General features: G+C 42.8%; 1 protein-coding gene across 6 annotated transcripts in view; it reads right to left on the bottom strand.

The window, feature by feature from the left end:
• ENOX1 (ecto-NOX disulfide-thiol exchanger 1) overlaps window positions 1-26,372 on the bottom strand; it is a 508,731-nt gene that overhangs the window by 120,296 nt on the left and 362,063 nt on the right. For all 6 annotated transcript variants that reach the window (XM_075128654.1, XM_048851020.2, XM_048851038.2 and 3 more), the window contains 3 exons: window positions 21,155-21,328; window positions 18,768-18,974; window positions 3,999-4,232 (listed from right to left, as the gene is read on the bottom strand). In XM_075128654.1, the coding sequence (XP_074984755.1) occupies window positions 3,999-4,232; window positions 18,768-18,974; window positions 21,155-21,328 (615 nt within the window). The remainder of the gene's footprint in view (window positions 1-3,998; window positions 4,233-18,767; window positions 18,975-21,154; window positions 21,329-26,372) is intronic.

Below are 26,372 nucleotides of genomic sequence, written 5' to 3'. Positions count from 1 at the left end.
TCAGGAAGAAATATCCCCTCATGGTACAGTAATATACCATTTTGTGCATTATGAGGTTTTATGCTTTTTCTCAGAGCATCTGGCATTGGCCACTGTCAGAAACAGGATAGTAGATGAGATGGACCATTGGTCTGTTCCATATGGCAATTCCGATGTTTTAAATGTTTTGCACAGCAGGAGATGAGGTTGCTCCTCCCATTGCAGGCTAGACCCTTAACATGAGCAGCAGTAATGTGTGTTTATGAGAACATACTTGCCATTGCAAAATTATAATCTCTAGTCTCAGGCCTAGAAAAAGGGAGCACAGAAAGAAAGAGAGAAAAACATTTTTATGTATATTTTCATTTTTTAAAATATTAGATCCATTAAAAAGAATTCTACTCATATTCCTTAGGATGGCTAAGTGTGGTGAATGACTATGTGCTACGGGTACAGAGGTCTCACGAGGGGAAGAGGCTGCTTAAAAAGAGTTGAGTCCTTTAGATCGCTGAGCCTTTTTTTGTGGTTGGCAGAGGAAGACAAGGCATGATATTACCAAGTTTTAGCATAATGAGCATAGGTTGAAAGGTGCAATTTTGTTCCACTGGTTTTGCCTGCAGTTTTCTCTCAGGAATGTGGGCATCCGATGATCGGGATCAGGCTTGTCAGTTCATACTGCAAGATCATATACATTGTCTATATGGCTAACAAAGTTCCAAACAACCATGACTGAATAAAGGATGAGGCCTCTGTCTGAAACCTGTTTGGATGATACTACAAAGCCTGTGCTGGCACAGTTGTCTCCAACTGGGTATTCAGTTCAGCATAAAAAAAAGGAGAATCAGGAAGTAGCATTGCCATCATATTTGCATCTGGCCTCAAATGTAGGTGGTCTATCATTCCAAAACTAGTTCCAGTTGACTGTCTCTCTTTTGCATGTGAGTTCCAGGTTGGGATTAAGAGGGGATTTGTACAAAAAACCCTATTGCTCCACCAACCATGATGGTCTCTGATTGAGCTGACTGTGACTCCTGGTAGTGAAAGAGTCACTGATGCTGATTGATGTCCATGCAGATAATTCTTTTGGGTTAGGTCAAGATGTCATAGGGGAATTCTCTTTGTTTTTCTTTAATCATGCATTTCCAGTCCACTGCTGGATCAAGGTCTACCCCACTAAGATCCACTTTACCAGGGGAGTATCCTAGTTAATTTCTGATAACTCTTGCATCTGGCCAACTTCTGGACCTTGTGTTCAAGCAGGGCTTTGAGACTGGGGTGTATGTGGAAGTGGCACCCTTGTCATAGACTGACCATTGCCCCTTCTGATCTGTTTAACAGTCCAGGTTCAGAGGCTAATGGAACTAATGTACTTCAAGATGGCACAGAGACAGAATACTATTTAGCCAAACAGCCTACTCTATCACCTTGCCTGACAAGATTTTACAATGAACGTTTGTCTTCAGCCAATCATGCAGTAACTTCTATAAAACTCTTACCAGACTTCTTCCTCAGTGGTCACTGGTACACCAGAAAAACTGCAACTCGTGAAACAAGTGGGAAGATGTTTGGAATACTGGAGGCAGAGTTTTTATGTCAAGTCTGGCAGAGTACAATGATTTGTTGATGTCTTATGCTGTGGTTGTGCATAAGACGAGCAAAGATTTTTGTTACCTCCATCATAGAATCTACAAATACCTAAGCAGCAAAACGAGCTTGGTCTGTGGAAGGCCTGGTGAATCCAGGTTGTCTCCACTTAGTTATCAAGTCAGATTTTTCTTGTCAGGAATTTCCATGGGTACTTTGACAGAAAAATGCTTGGATCCAGACCAAACTGTCTGCCTTTGTGGTTGCAGAGCAGTATCTGAGGGGTGGGGGGGAGCAGATGTTACATTTCTTTGCTTGAATTTTAGCCAGTATTGTTCAGTGAGGCTCTGGAGCTGATGCAGCAGTTGTAACCCTTGTGTGATAAAGGTTAGTGTAGAAGCACTGGGTTCATTATTGATGGTGTCAGTGCCTTGCTTTGGGAGGGCAGGGTAACAGCTGTCCTTATGAAAGCAACTGTGAGATCTCTGCTCAACAGTCCATCTTTCAAGCAGGACAATCTTCCCTAACAACAGACTCATTCTGAGCTTCCCTTTCAGGGGAAAAATTGTTAAGACCATTGTGGCAAAGCAAATTTGGTAACGTCCCAAGCCTACGATTTCTTTGGTCCCAGTTAACCTTGATTCCAGCCTGGATACCATACGGAAACTGCAGTAGTTATGTTCGTCTAGCTCAGCTTTTGGATCTGGATGAAGATCAAGCATCCAGGCTGATTTTAGTTCTGCCAGCTGCCTTCAATACCATACATAGATTGTGAGGCTCTGGTGGTGCTTCCATGGTCTCTAGCAGGGATAGATGTTTCTCTTGTGTTGCTCCATTCCTCACAGGGTAGTACTAGCCAGTGTATTTGTCCCAGGGGCTCTCTCTCATGTGGGGTACCACAGCATTCTGTTCCTCTGCCCTCTTGTGTCTGAGTCCTTGGGAAGGATTAGTAGTGAGCATGGACGTCAATATCTTCAGTATAATGATGAAACCCAACTCTGTGTTTACTTCAGGTGGTGCAGTTCACTACTTGTTCAGCAGAGGAGAGCACCTGCAGGGACACGGAAGGAGGAGAGGCTTGAGAGCTCTCCTCCTCCCCCACCCACACTTGTGCAGGCCACACACCATCTCGCCAATAGGTTGTCATGCTTAACAATGCTGTTGGAATCTTACCATTTACACTGCCTGACTTTGTTTTGTGTGATTTTTAATCATGCTGCCTACCATTCTGATTTCCTAGCTATCTGCACTTAATTCCAGACTTGAATTAGATTTGTATCCATGCTCCACCTGTGATACAGATCTTTGTGACTAGCACTATGCTCCCAGAGACAGTAGGGTGCATCTTTGCTACACTCTCCAAAGATGCAGGAGCACACTGTGCTATTCTTATCCTGCTTTCCAAATGTGTTTCATAGTTAGCACAGTATGCCAGTGTGTTGACAGCAAGATATTCCAAGTCTAATCTGAATAGTTACAATGGAAGAAGACAGTGGCAAGAATCATATTTTCTTGTGAGCTGGCATACTGCGGAGGTAACATGTTTGGCCTCTGCTCTGGGGAAAGAATGCCAAGCACAGTTGCTAGAAGCCTAATGGAAAAGAAACCGAGAGGAGCCATTTGCTTTTAAATGTTTATATCTTTACGATGATTCACATGTTAACTAATTATTATGGGTCCAAATCTTCAAGTCTGACCTTGACTAGTACTTATTCAGCACAGGTGTGTATGTATGTGTGTATATATATATACACACACAAACAAACAAAAAACCCTACAAAAATAAAAACCCAACAACTACACAGCACACACTATTCTTCCCCTGGGGAGAAGATGTAAATGAACTACATGTGACAGATATTAGTCACAGCACTTAATTAACTACTGACAGGCACTCAGTGATGAGAGCAGTCTAAGAACTTACACTGGCCAGTATACTCAGGTAAGTAGTTCGGTAGTTGAGTTCAGTGTAAGCCCAGTACTACTCAACATGAGTAAGGGCTGTAGAGTTGGTCCCTACATGTGAACAATGTACGTAAGAGATTTTGACATTGAGTGTCTCCTCCAAGATGGATAATTACATCACATGAAAGACTCCCCTTATCCAAGGTGGATCTCATATGTTTAGGTTGGATTCCCTGCTCATGTACTATATACCTTGATGAAAAAAGCAGGAAAAAACATTCAAAAGACTTCTGAATTTTTAAATTAAATTGTTAAAATAAAAATGGCAGAGGGACACACACTGAAAGGTATGTGCATATTATAATGGTGGCAACACCAGCAGCAGAGGGATGAAGAAAGAGGGCAAATAAAAGAGTATATGAGAGAGAAATCAGCAGCACTATTATGATGGGATTGGCTTTATCAGTGTTCTTACATCTGGGTGGCTTCTGCTCTTAGAATATAATACAGTGGGGAAAAAAGTCCATTACCTTTCAATTTTTCAGCCAGCAAAGTAGCTTCATGTTCAGAATAATGCATTATTGCCGGAGGAGAGGGAGGTCGTAGTCTGTCTTCTTCCATTTTGCGCCTATGGCGTTCTTCTCTGGCCAGCATTCTTTGTTTGCATTCCCATTCATAAAAGTCATCTCTTGCCTGAGCAAAATCAACATGAAGGCGACCTGAATCCTTTTTGTCTGTGCTAGATCCTAATCTCATGCGGTAACCTGAAAGCAACAAGCAGAACTGTTGCAGTTTTTATTTAATTATACTTTTTAGGCAGTGAGGAAAAAAAATCAAAAGTTTATTTGCTTTTCCCTCGCCACCTTGATCTCCTAACTCCCATCTCATATCAAACTTTTCATTGTCATTTACATATACATCCACCTACACGTCCAGCCTTCTATATTTCTAAAGCATACATCACCACAGTAGCTGAGCTGATGGGATAGACTCACCCAGTAAAATTTGGATCCAGGTTTAGAACCCCCTCAAACTTTGGAGTGTTCCAGTTTGAGGTTCCAAACCTTTATAAGCAAAGAGGTCATTTGCAAAACTGTGCAGCTAGACTGGGTTTGGATTATGAACCCCACCTAACCCTGGGAGTGTTTGGATCAGGCTTAGTTCTGGTTCAGAAGATTTGGACAAAAGATTGAAATCCTTGAAAATCCCTGCCAGAGATAAATGAGCAAATCATGTTCTAGAAATTGCCAGCCCCAGGGATAATGTATCACACTTTGCATTGAAGCTGGACCTCAGGTTTGACCTTTCATAGTCACAAACACAATATGCTAACAGCATGGGAGCAGATATAAATAGATCAAATTCAGTCTAAGAACTGCATTTATACTCCATATTCTGTCTGAAAATGATTGTAATAAAGTACACTGGTTTATCAGAAGAAGCAATCTTGTTGTAGACAATGTATAAAAGGTGCTTATGTCCCTTCAGTAACGTCTTATGTAGTCATAGATGGGTCAACGCTGCACCTGCTAAAACTAACAGATTGTAAGCTCTTTAATATAGTGGCCATGCACAATGGGGCCCTGATTTTCATGGGAACCTCTGGGTGCTAAATGAAGAAAAGTTAATCCGCTGGGACAATTCTGCACAACAGCACAAGCTGAGCTGTTAGGATAGGTCCTATTTTGCTAAGAATCCTTGGGATACTGTACAGATGCCTATTGGTGACAATGGGCAAAGGGTTCACTGTTCTTTATAAAGCAGCTCCTGTCTCAGACCTGACAAACTCACTACCCCAACACATCACTTTCATGTTTCCTATATATGAAGGATTGCATAGGAGGTCTCTACTGAAAGTTTGTAACTTATCAATATTTGTGATCATTGTGAGAGATGTGTGTACGGGTAATATTTATGGAATAATATGACTTTACTAAAAATTATGCCCTTATGGTCTTGGAGTGAAAGTGAGTCACCAGGGGAGCTTATGTCCTGGTAATGGCCCATTCAAGGTGGCTGGGGAGTTGTCACCTCTCCCTGGCTGGCTAATTATGTAATGTATTGTTCAAGTGTCTACCCTCGCCCCATCTCAAAAGTCCATGGAAAACCATCAAAGACAATTTGAAGGTAAAAAGGAACATTGCAATATACAGGGTATCCACCCTATCTGTGAATAAAGACAAAAGCCTATTTTGGTATATCCCATCCCAACATGGGGAGTGTGCAGAGACATCTTGTTGAGCAGGGCTGTTTCAGGAAAGATTGGACCATGGTTCCTGTGAAGCCAACCAGCTCTGCAGCAGACTGAACTTTGGGGAGAAAATCTACTGTATTAGATAGCAAGGTAAGTATTAATAAGGGTAGGCCCTATTCACATTTTATGATTTTGTTTTGTATTGTTTCCATCACCCTCTCTCGTTTCTAGTGGAACCTGTATTCTTTCTTAAATAAAACTTTCATTTTATTATAAGTGCTCACAAGTGCTGTGCATACTACAGATGTGGTGAATTCGGGTAAAACTGGTAAACTGGGCCACACTGCTCCTGTGGTGGCAGAGGATCTGGGATTTCTGTGAGCAGCCAGTGGGAGGGGCTGGATATCACGAGGGGACTCGGGAACTGGGCTGCACTTCTTCTCAGGTCTGGTATAGCCCTGAGGGGAATGCTTGAGAGGCTGAAAAGCAGGTGGTGTTATGGAGCTAACACCCAGTCACCACAGGCAAGACTCCCTCTGGCTAAAGGCAGGAGGTAACAAGATGGCTCAAAGCCCTGGATACCCTGAGAAGCATCACAATCCTTTCTCAAGTTGTACATTACCGACTGAAAGAAAATTTTAAAATAATCCTAGTTCTTAACCAGTGCTTCAGGGGTAATTTTAGAGAGTGCAGAAAGCTGTAAACAGTGTGTACAATCACAGGAGACACTGAAAAATAGGTAGAATTTGCACTTTACAGAAGGATTGCATAAATCCCACTAGGCCAACCCTCCCAATAGCTCTGCTCATGGGGATATGAGGGGAACAGCCCACTAGGGGCCTCTGGATCCTTTGCATGCTGGGTAGCTGAGCTCCACGCTGGCTCTGGTTAGGCTGTCCCTAAAGTAAGTCACTCTATTCATCTGTACCGATGCATTTATGAAGACCCAATGACTGGGGACTCCTGTGTAGAGAGCATGAAAAGGCAGAAGCTGTTTTTCTTCCCATAAACTTGAACAGCAGCCACTGCCTGCCTGTGCCTTGAGCAGGTTTGTTCCTGTCCCTCCTAGATACCACAGGGCTCCAACGCAGCCTTTGGGCTTTGCAAGGGGAAGGGCAAACTTGGGCTTTGAACAGAGAGGGGTGAATGCTGTGACACAGTGAGTGCACTTCTAACTTAGAACATATTATAGTCCTATCTGATTGTTGTTAGGGGGGTCATTGTATAGATAAAAAGGGTTGGTTAAAACAGAGGTGGACTGCACATTTGCAGAAAAGGGGACAATGGCTTCAGATACATAAGAGACAACAAAGGTGATATTTGCTTTGAAGTTTTTCCTCTAACACCCTGTTGAGCTCAACAGTCTAGCCTGGCAAAGGGGAGACGGGTTCCAGCTTTCAACCACAGGAAAACTGGGACAAAGAACAGCCCACAAGGACAGGGAAGAGAGACTGTTGGAGAACAAACTGACACCCAGAGCCCAGAAGTTAGGAGGCTGTGGTAAAATAGGCCTGCCTAAGCCTTTAGGAAAGATAAACATGTGTACAGATTGTTACTGTTTTAAACTCTTCTCTTATACTTTGCCATTTTTCTCACAGTTAAGATTAAACAATACTTTAGTGTAAGAAAGCCACTTGGTGTCACTGTATTCTCCACTGGCCACAAGATATAGAAAGGAAGAACCACAGGTACTGGAACCCACTCAGATCTGTTGGGAGTAAGGACTCCCAGGGTGCTGTAACCAAGGACATGGTCTGCGAGTGGGAGAATGGTGTGATTTTACTCCAGGGAGGTAAAGGTGTGAGGCCTCCTACCAGCAGGGGGTGCACTCAGAAAGGCAAGAGAAGAGGTCTGCGGTGCAGCTAGCTCTGTAACCGTGACAAATGTCAGACAAATCAATTGACTCCCAACATATATTTATCAACTAACTAATTTTGTAAACTTAAAGAACCTTATCAGTCGTGTCTGAGGGACACTGCCAAAATGCCCAGGGTCATGAGCCTAAAATTAGATCTCCCAGCTGTGTTGTGTTTTGCACTCTATATAACCTTGTGAATGCTCTCCCTCTGCTCTGCTTGTCTCCTCTGTTGTTATGAGCAGATAGGGTATTGAAATGTGTAAGAGTCTTGCTCTTGGAGCCTTTCAGAGAGTAAGATTCTTACGTATGTCCAAACTCTGCCCACTCACAATGACAAAGGAGCAAAGTGAGAGGGTATAAAGATGGTTGCACCCTAATCCAACTGTCAAGGTTCCTCCCCCACTCTGAACTCTAGGGTACAGATGTGGGGACCTGCATGAAAAACCTCCTAAGCTTATCTTTACCAGCTTAGGTCAAAACTTCCCCAAGGTACAAAATATTACACCCGTTATCCTTGGAATGGCCGCTACCACCACCAAACTAATACTGGTTACTGGGGAAGAGCTGTTTGGACGCGTCTTTCCCCCCAAAATACTTCCCAAAACCTTGCACCCCACTTCCTGGACAAGGTTTAGTAAAAAGCCTCACCAATTTGCCTAGGTGACTACAGACCCAGACCCTTGGATCTTAAGAACAATGAACAATCCTCCCAACACTTGCACCCCCCCCCTTTCCTGGGAAATGTTGGATAAAAAGCCTCACCAATTTGCATAGGTGACCACAGACCCAAACCCTTGGATCTGAGAACAATGAAAAAGCATTCAGTTTTTACAAGAAGACTTTTAATAAAAAAATAGAAGTAAATAGAAATAAAGAAATCCCCCCTGTAAAATCAGGATGTAGATATCTTACAGGGTAATTAGATTCAAAAACATAGAGAACCCCTCTAGGCAAAACCTTAAGTTACAAAAAAGATACACAGACAGAAATAGTTATTCTATTCAGCACAATTCTTTTCTCAGCCATTTAAAGAAATCATAATCTAACACATACCTAGCTAGATTACTTACTAAAAGTTCTAAGACTCCATTCCTGTTCTGTCCCTGGCAAGAGCAGCATACAGAGAGACCCTTTGTTCCTCTCCCTCCTCCCAGCTTTTGAAAGTATCTTGTCTCCTCATTGGTCATTTTGGTCAGGTGCCAGCGAGGTTACCTTTAGCTTCTTAACCCTTTACAGGTGAGAGGAGCTTTCCCCTGGCCAGGAGGGATTTCAAAGGGGTTTACCCTTCCCTTTATATTTATGACACGCCCCCCAAATCTCAGCTAGGGTGAAACACTGGCTGGGATTTCTTCCTGGAGCTCTAGGAAAACAGAGTTAAGAAGACACATGCATCTCTAAATATACTACCAAGTACATAAAGACTAACAATATTTTCCACATCTCAAGGACGATTTTAACCAGTTGATTCTGGGAAACTTTCACGGGAGAGTGCATCAGCCACTTTGTTAGAAGCTCCTGAGATGTGTTGGATGTCGAAATCAAAATCTTGGAGAGCTAAACTCCACCGAAGAAGTTTTTTGTTAGTTTCTTTGACGGTGTGAAGCCACTTCAGTGCAACATGGTCGGTTTGCAGGTGGAAACGCCGTCCCCAAACATATGGGCGTAGCTTTTCCAGAGCGTAGACAATGGCGTAACATTCTTTTTCAGTGACTGACCAGTTGCTTTCCCTCTCAGACAGTTTTTTGCTGAGAAACACTACAGGGTGGAATTCTTGATCAGGTCCTTTCTGCATTAAAACTGCTCCCACACCACGCTCGGACGCATCTGTGGTTACAAGGAACGGTTTGTCAAAGTCTGGGGCCCTTAGTACAGGGTCAGACATGAGTGTCGCTTTAAGCTTGTTAAAGGCCTTCTGACACTTTCCGGTCCACTGAACAGCATTTGGCTGTTTCTTTTTGGTTAGGTCTGTCAGTGGGGCAGCGATTTGGCTGTAGTGCGGTACAAATCGTCTGTAATAACCAGCCAAGCCTAAGAAGGATTGAACCTGTTTCTTTGACTTTGGGACAGGCCACTTTTGGATAGCATCCACTTTGGCCTGTAGGGGGCTGATAGTTCCTTGACCCACCTGGTGTCCAAGGTAAGTCACTCTGTTTAGGCCTATTTGACACTTCTTAGCCTTAACAGTTAGTCCTGCCTCCCTTATGCGCTCAAGGACTTTTTGTAGATGTTCCAGGTGTTCTGCCCAGGAATCCGAAAATATGGCCACATCGTCAAGGTAGGCGACTGCATATTCTCCTAATCCCGCTAGGAGACCATCTACAAGTCTTTGGAAAGTGGCGGGTGCATTTCGCAGCCCGAAAGGGAGTACATTAAATTCATACAGCCCGAGATGTGTGATGAAGGCTGACCTTTCCTTGGCAGATTCATCTAGCGGTACCTGCCAGTACCCCTTGGTTAAGTCCAAGGTAGAGATGAACTGGGCCCGTCCCAGTTTCTCTAATAGTTCATCTGTGCGTGGCATTGGATAGTTGTCTGGGCGAGTTACAGCATTTAGCTTACGGTAGTCCACACAAAAACGTATTTCCCCATCTGGTTTGGGAACTAGAACCACTGGAGATGCCCATGCACTTTCAGAGGGGCGGATTACCCCCATCTGTAACATATCCTGGATCTCCCGTTCTATAGCAGTTTTAGCTTGAGGAGACACCCGGTAAGGTTGGACCCTAATTGGGTGAGCATTACCTGTGTCAATGGAGTGGTATGCCCGTTCAGTCAGTCCTGGGGTGGCTGAGAACGTTGGTGCGTAGCTAGTGCACAGCTCCTGGATCTGCTGTCGCTGCATACGCCCAAGGGTCATGGAGAGGTTCACCTCTTCCACACCACCAGCACATTTCCCTTCGTAGTAAACACCTTCAGGCCACTCAGCGTCGTCTCCTCCCTGGGCTGTAAACTGACAAACCTTTAATTCTCTGGAATAAAAGGGCTTTAGAGAATTAATATGGTACACCTTAGGCTTTCGGTTGGAGGTGGGGAATGCTATGAGATAATTAACAGCTCCCAGGCGCTCCTGGACCGTGAATGGCCCTTCCCACGATGCTTCCATTTTATGGGCCTGGAGCGCCTTTAAGACCATGACCTGGTCTCCTACTTTGAAGGAACGCTCTCTGGCATGTTTATCATACCAGGCTTTTTGCTCTTTTTGAGCATCCTGTAAGTTTTCTCTAGCAAGGGCTAAAGAGGTTCGGAGGGTGTTCTGTAGGTTGGTTACAAAGTCCAGAATGTTAGTTCCTGGAGAAGGTGTAAATCCCTCCCATTGCTGCTTCACCAACTGCAATGGCCCCTTAACCTCACGGCCATATACAAGTTCAAATGGGGAAAACCCTAAACTGGGATGTGGTACAGCTCTGTAGGCAAAGAGCAACTGCTGCAACACTAGGTCCCAATCATTGGAGTGCTCATTTACAAATTTACGTATCATGGCCCCCAAAGTTCCATTAAACTTCTCCACCATGCCATTTGTTTGATGGTGGTACGGAGTGGCAACCAAGTGATTTACCCCATGAGCTTCCCAAAGGTTTTTCATAGTTCCTGCCAGGAAATTAGTCCCTGCATCTGTGAGGATGTCGGAGGGCCAACCTACCCTGGCAAAAATGTCTGCTAGTGCCTGACACACACTTTTAGCCCTGGTGTTGCTTAGAGCTACTGCTTCCGGCCATCGGGTGGCAAAATCCATGAAAGTCAGTATGTACTGCTTTCCTCTGGGTGTCTTTTTCGGAAAAGGACCCAGAATATCCACAGCTACTCGCTGAAATGGAACTTCAATGATGGGGAGTGGCTGGAGAGGGGCTTTGACCTGGTCTTGGGGTTTTCCCACTCTTTGGCACACCTCACAAGACTGGACATAGGTAGAAACATCCTTGCCCATTCCCTCCCAGTGGAATAATCCCCCCAAACGGTCTTTGGTCCTGTTCATCCCAGCATGGCCACTAGGGTGATCGTGGGCTAAGCTCAAGAGCTTGGCCCGGTATTTAGTTGGAACTACCAACTGTTTCTGAGGATGCCAGTCTTCCTGGTATCCACCAGAAAGAGTTTCCTTGTATAAAAGTCCTCTTTCTATAACAAACCTGGATCGATTAGAAGAGCTGAGAGGCGGTGGGTTGCTCCGTGCCGCTGTCCAAGCTCTCTGGAGGCTTTCATCTGCTTCCTGTTCGGTCTGGAACTGTTCCCTTGATGCTGGAGACATCAGTTCCTCATGGGATTGTGGACCTAGGCTTGGTCCCTCTGGAAGCGATATAGGGGATGGAGCTGTTTCTGTTGACTGTGAACCGCTCTCCGCTGGTGCACTATGTTGGGATTCAGGCTCCGGCTGAGCCTCTTGGGTCGGGTTATCGGCTGCTGCCAGTTCAGGTTCGGTGGGGCCCTCTGTTGTTGAGGTTGCAAGTACTGGATTCAGTGCTGACACGGGGTCTGGTGTTGGTTGTTCGGCTGGTTCCGGTTCTGGGACTGGTTCCGTCTGGGTCTCTGGGACTGGATCCACTACTGCTGTTGCAGACATTGGCCTGGGGTCCAGGTCCATCACCTCTGACTGGGTCCTGATAGAAGTTTCCGGAACAGAGCTAGGCCTCACGGCTTGTTTAGCCTGGCTGCGGGTGACCATTCCCACCCTCTTGGCCTGCTTCACATGATTGGCCAAGTCTTCCCCCAACAGCATGGGGATGGGATAATCATCATAGACTGCAAAAGTCCACATTCCTGACCAGCCCTTGTACTGGACAGGCAACTTGGCTGTAGGCAAATTGAAAGAGTTGGACTTGAAGGGTTGAATCGTCACTTGGATCTCTGGGTTGATTAAATTGGGGTCCACTAAGGAAGCATGGATAGCTGACACTTGTGCTCCGGTGTCCCTCCACGCGGTGACCTTCTTCCCGCCCACACTCACAGTTTCCCTCCGCTCCAAGGGTATCTGGGAGGTATCTGGGCCTGTGGACCTCTGGTGTGATTCCGGTGCAATGAACTGTAATCTGTTGGGGTTCTTGGGGCAGTTGGCCTTTACATGCCCCAGCTCGTTACATTTAAAACATCGTCCAGCTGATGGGTCACTGGGGCGAGGAGGGTTGCTGGAGAACGGGGTGGTGGGACGATAAGGGGTCTGGAGGGTTCTTTGGGAGGTAGGTGGGGCTTTGGGCGGCCCCCGGTAATAGGGTGTGGTCTGGGGTGGTCCCTTCTGGTCTCCACTCCAACTGCGACCAGTTTTCTTCTTCTCTGCCACCTCCACCCATCTGGCTCCAATCTCTCCTGCCTCAATTACAGTTTTGGGTTTCCCATCTAGGATGTATCTTTCTATTTCCTCAGGAACACCCTCTAAGAATTGTTCCATTTGCATTAGGAAGGGCAAATTTACTGGAGATTCAACACTTGCTCCTGATATCCAGGCATCCCAATGTTTCACAATGTGGTAGGCATGTCGGGTAAATGACATGTCTGGTTTCCACCTTAGGGCTCTGAACCTCCGACGAGACTGCTCGGGTGTTATCCCCATTCTGACTCTCGCCTTGGATTTAAACAGTTCATACTTGTTCATGTGTTCTTTAGGCATTTCAGCTGCCACCTCAGCTAAGGGTCCACTGAGCTGCGGCCTCAGCTCTACCATGTATTGGTCAGTAGAGATGTTGTACCCAAGGCAGGCCCTTTCGAAGTTTTCTAAGAAGGCCTCAGTATCATCACCTGCCTTGTAGGTGGGGAACTTTCTGGGATGGGAAGTGGTACCTGGAGAAGGATTGCTAGGGTTTGTTGGTATATTCTGCTGGGCCTTTATCCTCTCCACCTCCTCCACATGCTTCCTCTCTTTTTCCTTCTCCTCCTCCACATGCTTCCTCTCTTTTTCCTTCTCCTCCTCCACATGCTTCCTTGCCTCCATTTCCCTCTTGTGGGCAGCCTCCTGTACCTCCTTCTCCAGCCGCATGAGTTCTATCTGTCTTTCATGTTCCCTTTGTCTTTCCTCAGCCTGAAATTTGGCTAATTCCAGCTGTAGTTGAGCTGAGGATTTGGTCATTCTAACCTCTCTGTTTTTAACTAACTTTACACCTGAGGTTTAGAAATAAACAAACAAAACTTGGCTGTAAAATTTTGCTGTGCTGCAATAGAATACCTATTCTCTGATAGTGATTGTCAGCCTACAGAAAAAGACAATTCCCTTGTCTCTGCTCTGGGCCCAAATTAAAGCAAAAAACCTCCAACTGCTTGGAAACCTGCTTACCCAGCCCAAAGAAAAAGCAAATGGGTAGAACACACACCCCCTATTTACTTTTAGGAAGAAAAGAAAAAAAAACACCTCTGGGTTGGAAGACTGTGAAGTTCCCTGCAGGAGTTAAGTACCCTGCCTCCAGGCAAAGAAAACCTGCAATTCACAAGATAATCCCCTTTTGTCTCTGCTTGGCCACAAAGCAGAGAGAAACCAAGCTGCTTTCAGTTTCAAAGCTGCTTTCTGGACTTTCTTTCCAAAGAAAAAAAAATTTCCTTTTTAAAATCTGTACTTCTAGTTCAAAAAATCTCAACTGGATCTCAGATGATTTCAGGTTAATCCCACCACTGTGCCACCATGTCAAGGTTCCTCCCCCACTCTGAACTCTAGGGTACAGATGTGGGGACCTGCATGAAAAACCTCCTAAGCTTATCTTTACCAGCTTAGGTCAAAACTTCCCCAAGGTACAAAATATTACACCCGTTATCCTTGGAATGGCCGCTACCACCACCAAACTAATACTGGTTACTGGGGAAGAGCTGTTTGGACGCGTCTTTCCCCCCAAAATACTTCCCAAAACCTTGCACCCCACTTCCTGGACAAGGTTTAGTAAAAAGCCTCACCAATTTGCCTAGGTGACTACAGACCCAGACCCTTGGATCTTAAGAACAATGAACAATCCTCCCAACACTTGCACCCCCCCCTTTCCTGGGAAATGTTGGATAAAAAGCCTCACCAATTTGCATAGGTGACCACAGACCCAAACCCTTGGATCTGAGAACAATGAAAAAGCATTCAGTTTTTACAAGAAGACTTTTAATAAAAAAATAGAAGTAAATAGAAATAAAGAAATCCCCCCTGTAAAATCAGGATGTAGATATCTTACAGGGTAATTAGATTCAAAAACATAGAGAACCCCTCTAGGCAAAACCTTAAGTTACAAAAAAGATACACAGACAGAAATAGTTATTCTATTCAGCACAATTCTTTTCTCAGCCATTTAAAGAAATCATAATCTAACACATACCTAGCTAGATTACTTACTAAAAGTTCTAAGACTCCATTCCTGTTCTGTCCCTGGCAAGAGCAGCATACAGAGAGACCCTTTGTTCCTCTCCCTCCTCCCAGCTTTTGAAAGTATCTTGTCTCCTCATTGGTCATTTTGGTCAGGTGCCAGCGAGGTTACCTTTAGCTTCTTAACCCTTTACAGGTGAGAGGAGCTTTCCCCTGGCCAGGAGGGATTTCAAAGGGGTTTACCCTTCCCTTTATATTTATGACACCAACGAAAATGTGGAGTGTGCAATAGGGAAGCTGAATTTTATCAGAGCAGCCCTATCTTTTGGGAACAGATAGAGAGAACGGTGCAGAAAAGAAGGTGCAGTTTGAGCACAGCACAGGGAGCCAGGAATATCTGCGTTTCGATCCTAGATTTGATGTCCTTCACAAGAGAATTTTCAAAAGACCTCTTTAGGGCAGCCAGTTTTGAGTGCATCCATGAATGACTAAAAATCAGATTGACTGTTCGGCCGCTCTGGCTGCCACTGGGCAACCAACCAAAAGGTTTTTGTGAGCATCCATGTCATAATGTCAAAACTAGTCCACTGTTTCAAAATGTCACAGCAGCCCTCCTTAGGCACAGTCAATCTAGGCACTTCAGCAGTCCTTAAATGGACTACTGGGACAGTACAATGACCTCAGCACTACCTGGATTGACATAAAAACCTCAGATAGGTGTGTGGCTGGCATGACCATACACTGGGTGGTATGTGTGTGTGTCTGTCAGATTCTGCTTTGTTTACAGAGCCACCGGCAAAGCAGTCAGCATGCCAGCGGTGAGTTGTAGAGAAGTCTGAACGCCTGTTGTCTTCCATTATTTTATGCTCTTAACAGTGTTCAAAGATATTTGAACAGATAATAGCACCCCCCCACCACCCTTTTCAGACCTCCTCCTGGAAAGGCAATGAATTTCATTCACACAACCTCTTCCCACCTTGGTGCTTGGAACAGCAGCTTGCATTAACTGCATGCAGGATGTGTCATTTTAAATCTCTGTTTCTCACACACAGACAGAGGAAGGGGTTTTGGTCACTCGACAGGAGCCTAACTTTAAAAGAGCAGCACCAGGAAAAATCAATTACTATGCTGTAAAAATAAAAACCAGCCTTTCCATGTTACACATCTAGTATATGCTCCAAGACTTATCTTTTGTGATTGGGTGTTACTGAGCAGGGAGCTGGCCAGTGAATGCCCTGAATACAGCGAGAGACACACCTGGACTCGGACATCCAAAAGAGAGGGCCTAGGGGCACGAGCACCCAGTGGGAGCTTAAAAATGACATTATACATTGCCTGGATACTCAGCACTGGGCAGAAACTGGAACACATTAGCAGATATAAATCATATTCAAGGTTTTGCCCATAATCTTGAAAGTTCTCCACAGGGCTGGGCCCTGGCAACCTAAGATATTGTCCTGCTCTTTCTGTCTGTGACTGCTTAGAGTTTCACAAGCTATGGAACCATCCCAGTCATGAGGGTGAAACATATGAGGGCAGGAAGCAGAACTTTCTCATCAGCTGGTCATGGCTATTTGGAATTCACTTCCATAACAGATCAGAATGGCAGCGAACTGCTCAACCTTCAGAGCAGAATGTACGCTTCTCCAGCTTAGCCGTCCTGCAATCAAAATGCAACATAATGCCTCTTCCCAACCCCGCATACATCCATTTGGAGTTAGAATGGAAAGAACTAGCGATTAGACTGCTTAATGGATTTTATAATTGCGTAAGGTACTATGGAACTAAGCATGGGATAAATACCTAGATAGATTAGATTGGATAGACAGATAAAACCGATTAGACAGACTAAGTCATCATTATCAAAGGCATGGTTTTCCCTCATATAACAAGTATACTGAAGTTATAATAAATTATACCTTCTATTTGTAGGTCTCTTTTGTATATTATAGGCTTGAGAAATTGCTTTAACTGTATGTTTTTCTTCTACCGTTTTCAAATGCATTATGTTTCAAAACACTATAAAGATTGGTTAGAAAAACACAATCATTCAGTACAATTAAAACCTGCCTCTAGTGCACGATCTTCTCTGCAGTGCTGGAAAACAGTCAAGGCTCCGAGTTTATTGCAGAATTCCATGGAAATCAAGGCGGACAGCACAAGTTAGCTGATTATGGCAGCAATGCTCACCTGTTTCTTTTTCTCTATCCCTCACTCCCAACCCACTGTCCCTTCTTTAATGTGGCTGGAGACACTAGGTAAAAAGTCTCTGCCAGAGGAACAAAAGGAACGAAGAAAGAGGAGGATGAGGAGAGAGAAAAATATGGAGATAGGGAGGATGGGAAAACAGAAGAAAGCAGAAGTGGGAGAGTAAAGAGGAGAGTTGTACAAGCAGCAGTGAAAAGGAAGAGTGAGGAAAGAGGGAGGGGGAAGGATGGAATGAAGAATGAAGGGGAGAGTCAGGAAGAGAAAGTCCCGGGAGCTTGGAAATAAACCTGCACAGAATGAGGAGGGAGGGGAGCAGAAAGGAAGTTTAACCTCCACCGCTGCTCTCTTTCCTGACTGTCCCCTAACTATAGCACATTATCGAAAAGAAACTGGCAAAATAGGAAGTAATACATTGCATACATAATAATCAGCAGATTTCAGTTAAGGCAGTCTCTGACTATTAGGGGTCAGAAGGAAACTTTCTTTGGGGTCAAGTTATCTCACATCTGCCTCCTCAGGATTCCTATAACCATCCTCTGAAGGATCTGGTGTCAGTCACTGTCAGAGACAGGATACTGGATTAGCTGGATTTTGATTCTGATCTAGCATGACAGTTTCTGTTTTTCTATGATCTTCTCTTCCACTCCCCTCACTCTTTGCACTATGCCCTTCATTTTTGGGGGGTTATGTCCAATTTAGGCCCTCATCCTAAAAAACACAAAGCAACCACGACTTGTACTATGAATAGTAGGTGTTCAACACCTCTGTAGATCAGCTGTGCTGAGCTGGGACCTGGGCTTTGTTTCATTTGTCTGTAAAGTGCCACACAAACTATAGTGATGTAGAAATAATAAATGAACACAAAAGTAATAATGAGAGATGGGAAGGAGGAAAGTTGAAACCGGAGTGGGATCGGAAAAGGAGACAGGGATGGGAGTGAAGAAATGGGGTAAAAAAAGGAAGGAGGAAAGGAAAAGATAAAGATTTGGAGAAACTTAAAAAAGTCTTTTAAAATTTCCTTAAAAAAATGATTTCACCTCCCCGAGCTCCAAAGACAGGGAATTGGAATTTTTTTTTTAAAAAGAAAGAGTGGCTGCCCCTTTGTAAAATAAAAGAGTGGGGTTTTTCCAAGTCACAATTTAACATTCACCCAAGTTTAAAGGCATGAAACTTGACTTTTGTTTTAAAAAATGGTAGTTGGTGGAGATCTTGAGGAACATCCCGAACACTATATTAGGTCAGATTTTGACACCTTTACTCATGAGGAGTAGTTTTGAACAGATATCCCCATCAAAGTCAATTGGACTTTTTGTGGAGAAAGGTGTTACTCTGTATGAGTATGGGTATCAGAATCACACCTATAATGTGCTTATGAAGGCAGAATACTTTCAGGCCACACTGCAGAATGTATAAAAATATGCCAGTGAAACTGCCAGCACCTGTCACGGAAACTGGCACTGAAGTACTGCAGCAATCCTGGCCCAGGGCCCTCCACTCCCCCCCTTCCCACCCCAATGTATGAATAAAAACCATATAAACCTGCATAAAACCGAAAATAATTGTCAGGGATGGTGGGAAATTATCTGGGGTAGGTAAAATTAACAGAATCACACACTAGTCTTGGTGAGCACAAGAAAATGTGGAATTGCACCATTCCCACTCCTAGCCAAAGCTGCTGAGCTCAAGCAACACTCACTGAGATAAAGGCTAGGAAAATAAGCACACATTAGCATCATAAAATACAAATGAGAAGCACAGAAAATCCATTAAAGAATGTAAAGTACCAGAAAGGTAAATGGCTTTATCAACCATGAACTCCTCTGCAAAACGAATGTGACAAAAATTCTTCTTGCTTTTCCGAATAGCTGTAATATCTCCACACTGCTCAAAGACTTCCTGAATAATTTCCTCAGTAGCATTTTCTGGTAAACCTCCAACAAACACAGTCTTACACCCAGGAGGTCTCTCTCTTGTGGAAGGTGGTGGAAGATCTAAGTAAAAACAAAAATCACACTGGAACACAAGGCTTTGTCTTTGTATTCATTCATCCCAATCATCCCCATAATCAATTTTATGCACTAAAAATTATTTTGAATAGCAATTTATTTGGGAGGGGGTTGGGGTTAGGGACAATTAAATATTTTAGGGATTGGCCAAAACTGTATCCCTGAATTGAATCTCCTCATTTCCAATTTTGATTGATGGTTTCACAGTCAAATCCCTGCCATTATGATTTGCTGTCCAGGTCAGATCCAAAACCCAAAGGGGTCTATTTTCCTACTTGGATTCAATTGAAATCCCACAAGAAAAGTCTGTGAAATTTTGGATGAGAGGAACCTTAGTGCTGACATGACCTCAGACACAAACCCTAAACTCTAGTGTAAATCTGAGCTGAGTCTGAACTCAGCCACTTTGGCTCATCTCTAATTTTTTACACAACACCGACTCAAATCGATGGGTGATGAAAATCAGGCCACATTTGTTTAGGTGCCTGCATATGGACATGGGAACCTAACTTCAGGCACTCAGGTTTGAAGATGTTACCCAGTCTTAGCATAATTTCATTTCTCTTTTGTAATACAGAAGCATAGCAAACAGCAAAACAGAGTGGGAAACACGATGAAATGACAACATGATGAAAACCCTCTGCCAGTTATCTACTTTGTCCTGTTGCCAGATAATAGAACAGAGGCTAGAACAAGGGAAGGATAACCTAACAGCACACAGAATACTCATTTGGCATTGAAACACCGCTGGATGAAGTGACTTTTTTAAAAAAAATTATCATCATTTACATGTAAATGAGCAAACTTAAATTTTTGGAGGCTGTATAAAAGAGTGTACATTGTCACAATGTTTCACCTTGTTTATGTGTAGATTACTAGAGCACTTTTCTGGAAAAAAAACAGTTACAAGCCAACACTGATTAATATGAATTAGTAATTTGGCAATTAAATACGCTGAGTGAGGTTAGTCTTTTAATTGTTTTTGAAACCCAGTCTATTTGCTTAAACAATGGGCTAGGCACAGTACAAACACAGAGCAAAATTCTGTTTGCTTCGCTTTCCTTTTTCCCCATGGTGCTGGTGAAAGGCGCCAGCTGATGACCCTAGGAACTGAAGTCCTCCGATTTAGTCACAAGATTCTGCCTTGCCCTTATGCAGATGCTCAGTGGGACGAGTTCGTCTTTCATTTGCACAGCCCATGCAAGGGCCAGGAAGAAGGGAGCACAGGGACTGCTTCCCGGGGCAAACATGGTGCTCTAAAAGGGCAGGGAGATGGAACTATAGATTTGCCCTCTCTACATGTCAAGCCCCAGAACTGGCTGTCAGCTTGGGACAACTATGCTGTGTGCCGTGACATTTCTCCTGTATCCTGGGGAGTTCCCAAGTGCTCTCTGCAGGCAGCTCAGCTCATCACCACTTACATCACTTACTACAGCCGGTGGACAGTCTACCCCAGAAGAGGTACACAGTGGGTGACTGTTGTGCAAGCTTCCCCATATTTCCTTACCGACTCACCTTCCCCACAATGCAGAGGGAGCCCCTCTAGGGGGTGAGGCAATAGGTGAATCTTCATGCTCATTTCCATTGAAGTCTTTCTTCTGAGACTATCAACAACGGTGCCCCATCTGTATGCTGTTTTTGTGATGTGGACACCTGATCATGGGAACTAGACTAAGAGCACCACATTCAGTTCATAAGGGCCAGTGAATAACCATCGAACAGTTACAATTTTCCATCGCTACTGACTTGGGCTGGATTTGAATGAGTGACATAGAAATGAAAAAGAAATACAGAGGGGAATGGCTTATTAAAACTAAGTGAGACGTCCAGTCTCCTTCAGCTTTGTTAAATTAATCCACTTTTTTTTCTTACAAAACGTCTTTCTATGTTTGCCCTTGTATTTGTCAAGATGAATGAACATATTCTAATATTCTACCACACTGCAACACATCCATACAATTTGGTTGCAAACATTTTAGTTACCATCGCATATCCAAAATTATTCACTTTATTAAATCAGTTCTATTTCTTGCATACATGCCACTGTGGTTCCTTTTGTATTTATAAAGAAAATGTGCTCAAATATTGTTTGGCACCTAGAAACATTTTATGCAAAATATTAAGAAAACAAGATTGCCAAGCATTCTTTCTTCAGATCCACTTACTTGGGTTTGGAGGGAAGAGTGTACAGCTTTTGCAGTGAATTATTTCTTTGACTACAGGCACATCTGTTGGTGGTGGCGGCGGTACTAACCCCATGCCTGGTATCATCGGGTTAATTGGAGTTATTCCAGTCATCATGCTGAGGCTTGGATCAAAGCCTGGTACACAGATTGAATCTGTAAATACATCACATAAACCCTTGGCTTATAAATCTTGAAACTACTTCTTGTTTCCATTTTCCTGCACAGACAGTTTTGCTCTAGGCTTTTTTTCTAGGTATCATTGGATTAAAAAAGGAAAAAGAAAAAAAAAAAAAGCTGCATTTCAGCCAGCCATCCCACTGGAAACAAATTAAAACAATGCATGAAGGAGGAAATGTGATATAATTTAAAATCTTAATATGACGGAGTGCAACACAGCACATTAAAGAGTAAAACCATGCACCGTGAAGCTCTGTTATTATCTGGAATGCAATTTTCTGTTTTATAATGCCACTGTGTTGCTTACACTGCCTTCTGACCTAGAATGTGGGAAGAATATCATTTAACACTGATATGCCCTCTATATCCAATTGTCAGTTTTAACAAAACTTAGTCTTCTTGCATAAGTGACCTTGATTTATGAACACCATGGAAAAAGCTCCACTTCTAAGTGTGTTTTATATAAGTCTGGCCTGACAAAAATTCCAAGTGTTTTTTCTTGGAAACTAAAGTTGTTACTTTACCTAATAAGGTCTTGTTTAAAGCTGAGAATCAATTTTTATTCTCTAGCTGGTATTTAGGTGGTTTAGTAAATTATTTTAAACACACTTATTATTAAATACATATTTATAATCCCCTTAAATAAATTCATATGAAATGCATATTTGGCTTTCATACACCCCTCCCCATATCTCTTTGCCAGATATTACATGCATATTGTTTAAATCTGAAATGTTGTTGGATTTCATAGCACCGGAGCTGTGGCATCCTGAATTAGAATAAGCAGATGTTTTAGATTAACATGAAGTCAATTTTGTAAATTCTCAATAAATAAAACATTTTGAGAGAGCGATCTCTTTGTTGCCACAACACTGCTGCTATTTGATGTCATCAATTATTTAAAAGAAAAGTGAGTTACTTGGGTTGGCCACAGGTTTTCTGCAGAGCTTTCTGGATAGCAACTGCAAAGTATTTAATGATGCATGCAAAGTCAGGAGTTAGTTCAGCAGCATGGGAGTTTGCTTTGACAAAGAGAGAAACTGTCTTTTTTTGAGAGCACAAATTGGCAAATTTGAACTACACCTTGTTATGAGGCAGCATGATGATTGGTCCACACATAGACCCAAGAACCTGGAAATCCTCAATTGTAATCCTCGGTCCGGCACTGATATGCTCTGTGGCCCTGGGCAAGTGTACTAACTGCTCTGCAGCTCAGTCTCTGCATTTGTAAAACAAGTATAATAATACTTACTCACCTGCAAAGATTAACCCAAGCGTGTTTAGCACTTTGTAGGTGTAAAGAATGCTACAAGTGCTAAATATGATCTCTGTATTATGATTTGCTGAAATACCAGTAATCCTCTTTTACCAAATTCACATAACAAAAAAAAACAAAAAACAAAATGCTCTGGCTGAGAACCGCTATGCCAGTAGAAATACTCTCTAGTTCCGCTGCACACGCCCGATTGCCCCTACACTGACTATGTTCTGCTTTCAAGCCATTCTGTTTCATAGCAAGTGCACAGCAAGCAAGAATTTGCTCTAGGCTTATTGAAGACTAGTATTAATGAAAGCTCATGATATCACATTACTTTTTTCTAATAACTGGGCTTATGAAAAAGGATTTGCTCTGGGTGTCATTTTATTTTTTTTTTAATATAGAGGCATGTGCATTGCTTCCAGATTATGCTTTGAAACTCCACAGCTGTCATTTCTTTCATGGGAGCCAGTAAATGACATATTAAACATTCATGTTTCCGGAGTGCTGTGAGTTAAACTCAGAGGTGAAAGGGCGAGATGCAATTCACACGAGTCCTTAGGCGATTCTAATTTTCTCACTTGCATTTTTAAAAGTCACGCTGCTGACAGTCACGATGATCTCCCAAAGGCAGCCTGCGGTGGATAGAAGCCCATCCTTACAACTTGCTACCAGAAGTGCCTGGATAGTTCCATCACAAACAAAAAGTAACACTGCATAGTACTGAATGCGATACCTTCTATCACATCATACCCAGATAGGTAACTATATACAGCATCCACAGCAAGGCCACCACATTCTGAAAGATGCAGGGAATCAGGCAAAGCTCTCCATGCTGCTTATGCATCTCTCAGGGGCTTTCTAGAAGCCAATGGAAAACACTACCATCTGGTTGTACTCATGTAGGATGTATAAAGGATGCATAGGACCAATATTTCTGTGATATACTTCAACATGCCCGGGCATCTCTGTCCCCTGATAGGTGCAAGTGATGAGACAGAGGCATAGTCAGGAGCTCCTGAAAACTAATTTCACTTCTCCCAGGGCCTGATCCAAAGCTCAGTGAAGTTAATGAAAGACTCATGTTGAACCTCCAAAAGGAAAATAAAATGTTCTACTTTATTTTGCTGGCCAGTACCTCACCAAATCTGTTTAACAGATACACAGTGTCTCTTTCTCACATGGGCTACGGTATCTCTTTGGCCACAGTAACAGGTTTCCCAAACCTTAGGTTTTGCCATTCTCTTTTCAACTAGATTAAGGTCACCCAACCAATCTATCTATTACCAGACAGGAATGTTTTTCTTCTTGTATTTAACATTTTGTTTCACTTCCACCGGAACAGATTACTAAAAATTAGACCTTTTCAAAAAATGGATAATCAAAGACAGTATTATGGAGATAATGAGTTCTTCAAAGCACTTCTATCTTACAGCACCTCCTCAGTCTTTCCTGGATTCAGTTTCAGCCATATGGTCTTCATACAGCTGGTAATCTTGAACCAGGCTCTTGGACAGTTTGGTGGTGTTTGCATCTAATGAGAAGATGACGAGCATCAACTGTGTACTGATGACAGCTCCTTGTAAAACTCCACAGGTGAGGGGCCTGAGGGCTGTAAATCAGTGCCCACGTTGATTCTGTGTGTGCAGATTGAAAGGAATGAAGTCATCTAAGCACAGTGTCACTTACTTCTGCCACAGCTCCGATGGGATTCAGCACCATTCCATGTTTAAGCATAGAGGTGTTGCATAGGAGTCCAGCAATATGAATTTGGATATATAGCCCTTGTCTATGGGCAGGAAATGATCATCCATTAGTGTTGACAGTGTGGTCTGTTTCATATCCTGGCATGATACCTATTTTGGATAGGTCCAGGACACTAGAGTTATCTAGTTATCAAGTTATCTATGTAAATGAACCTTGTTGAGCTTTTCAATTAGCTTGTTCAGTCTTCAGAAACAGACATATTGATAGGACTATATGGTGTGGTAAAGAAAATGAGAAATAACCCAGAACATATATCTGTTGTTGGCAGATATATTTTGATACATAATCATCTAGATATTACAGTTATGGGTATGCTACAAATGCCACACATAGATAAATTATCCATATCACTATATCACACATCTAAAGGGTAAAGATGTTATAGTTTAGCTTTATATTTTTAAAACTATTTTTAAAGGGATATAGATAGCCATACAGAGATACATTTTCTGAACTGTTGAAACTATAATTATCTACATTAACAATGTGATATAAATATGGATTTAACAATGTGGATTACAGAAAAAAGATGACATATATTAAATACATTCATAAAAATTACTAAATCAAGTTAAGAATGTGCAAACATATTATGCTTAACTTTGAACCCTGTGAACATTGTAGATAAGTGATGAACACTATCACGTATGGGTCCACTTGCACAGTGTTGGTTTAGTAGATGCCCTGAGCGGTAATATTTTCAGGACCATGTTCTGCCTATCTATAACAAAACAAGAGTAACTTCCTGATTCATCTAATAAGTGATCTGCTAGACAGAACAATGGCAACTTTTGAAGAACAAACAAAAGACTTATATTAAAAATGGAGCTTAAAGAGACAGAGAAGAGAAATGTTCTTCCCATACACTTAAAGCAGCTCTGAGAAGCTCACTTTTTCAATAAGGAGATACAGAAACAAAAAAAAAAAACAACTCACATTAAATCTCAGGTTCTGAAAAAAGGAGCAGACAGATAAAATCCTTTTGAAAGAACTCTCTAATATGATGCACAGGAGGGGGGCAACCTCTTTTGCTAATGCAACTGTTGGGGAGTGAGCAATCGAATGTTCCCATTCCATGCTGCTTTCTGTCCTTGCCTGCCAACTCTTGCTGTCCAAGTGGTCTTCAGCTCTGCCAAGTTAAATGGTTGCTTCAATAACAAGTGCTCACAATTCTGCCATCTGTGATTTTGGGGGAAGTGCTCCATCCGCAACATCATGTCACTTCTTTTCTGCCAGTTGTTGCCATGCTGTGCTGTAGCCAGTTACGTATTTGCTCAATAAGGGCATCTTTGCTTCTTAAGGACGTAACTGTGTTCTTCTGCTGCTAATACTTAGCCCCCTGATGTGCCTTTCATTTGGCTTGTTCCTGCCAACTGCCTCTGTGGTGTTATATAACAGCTGCCAAGACATATCTTTGTTTAATTAATAAGGGCACTGATTTGTACCAACACTAATTTGTCCATGTGTACGTGCATGCTTGGAAGGGTTCTTACCTTGAGTGTGCTTGTGCCTGAAGTACTTTGATATCTTCTCCTTCCTCCTTATGTGCATGTCAGTGGTGAAAACAGTTAAACAGCCTTTTCTGTTGCCCCCAGAATGATGAGCAACCCAATTAGAAAAGTGGTCACTGGTCACAATGGCAATGGTAATTTTACATCTAAGAAAAATATTCTACCTTTGCTTTAGCAGAAAGACAAAAACAAATATTCAGATCCAGCAATCCAGTTGCCAAACAACATGTACTGTGGTTATTAGCAGGATCTAGGCAGCTGCTAGTACTAAATTCAGTGGGACATCCATTGACTTCACCTCATAGGCTACAATACTGCCACTGCGGAAAGCTTATTATATTCATGCTTTTGCAGTAAAAAAAACAAAACCAAAAAACCAAAAGCGTTGTTACTCATAGAGGGGGAAGTTCTGGAACCAAGAAATCTGATAATACAATGCAGCCACCTTTGTTGATTATTATGAAAATTAATGTTGAACCAATTT

This window comes from Caretta caretta, chromosome 1, assembly GCF_965140235.1.
Source record: "Caretta caretta isolate rCarCar2 chromosome 1, rCarCar1.hap1, whole genome shotgun sequence".
In the NCBI taxonomy this organism is placed as follows: Eukaryota; Metazoa; Chordata; order Testudines; family Cheloniidae; genus Caretta; species Caretta caretta.
The sequence above is the reverse complement of the archived record's forward strand: the minus strand, read 5'-3'. Positions and strand labels throughout refer to the sequence as shown.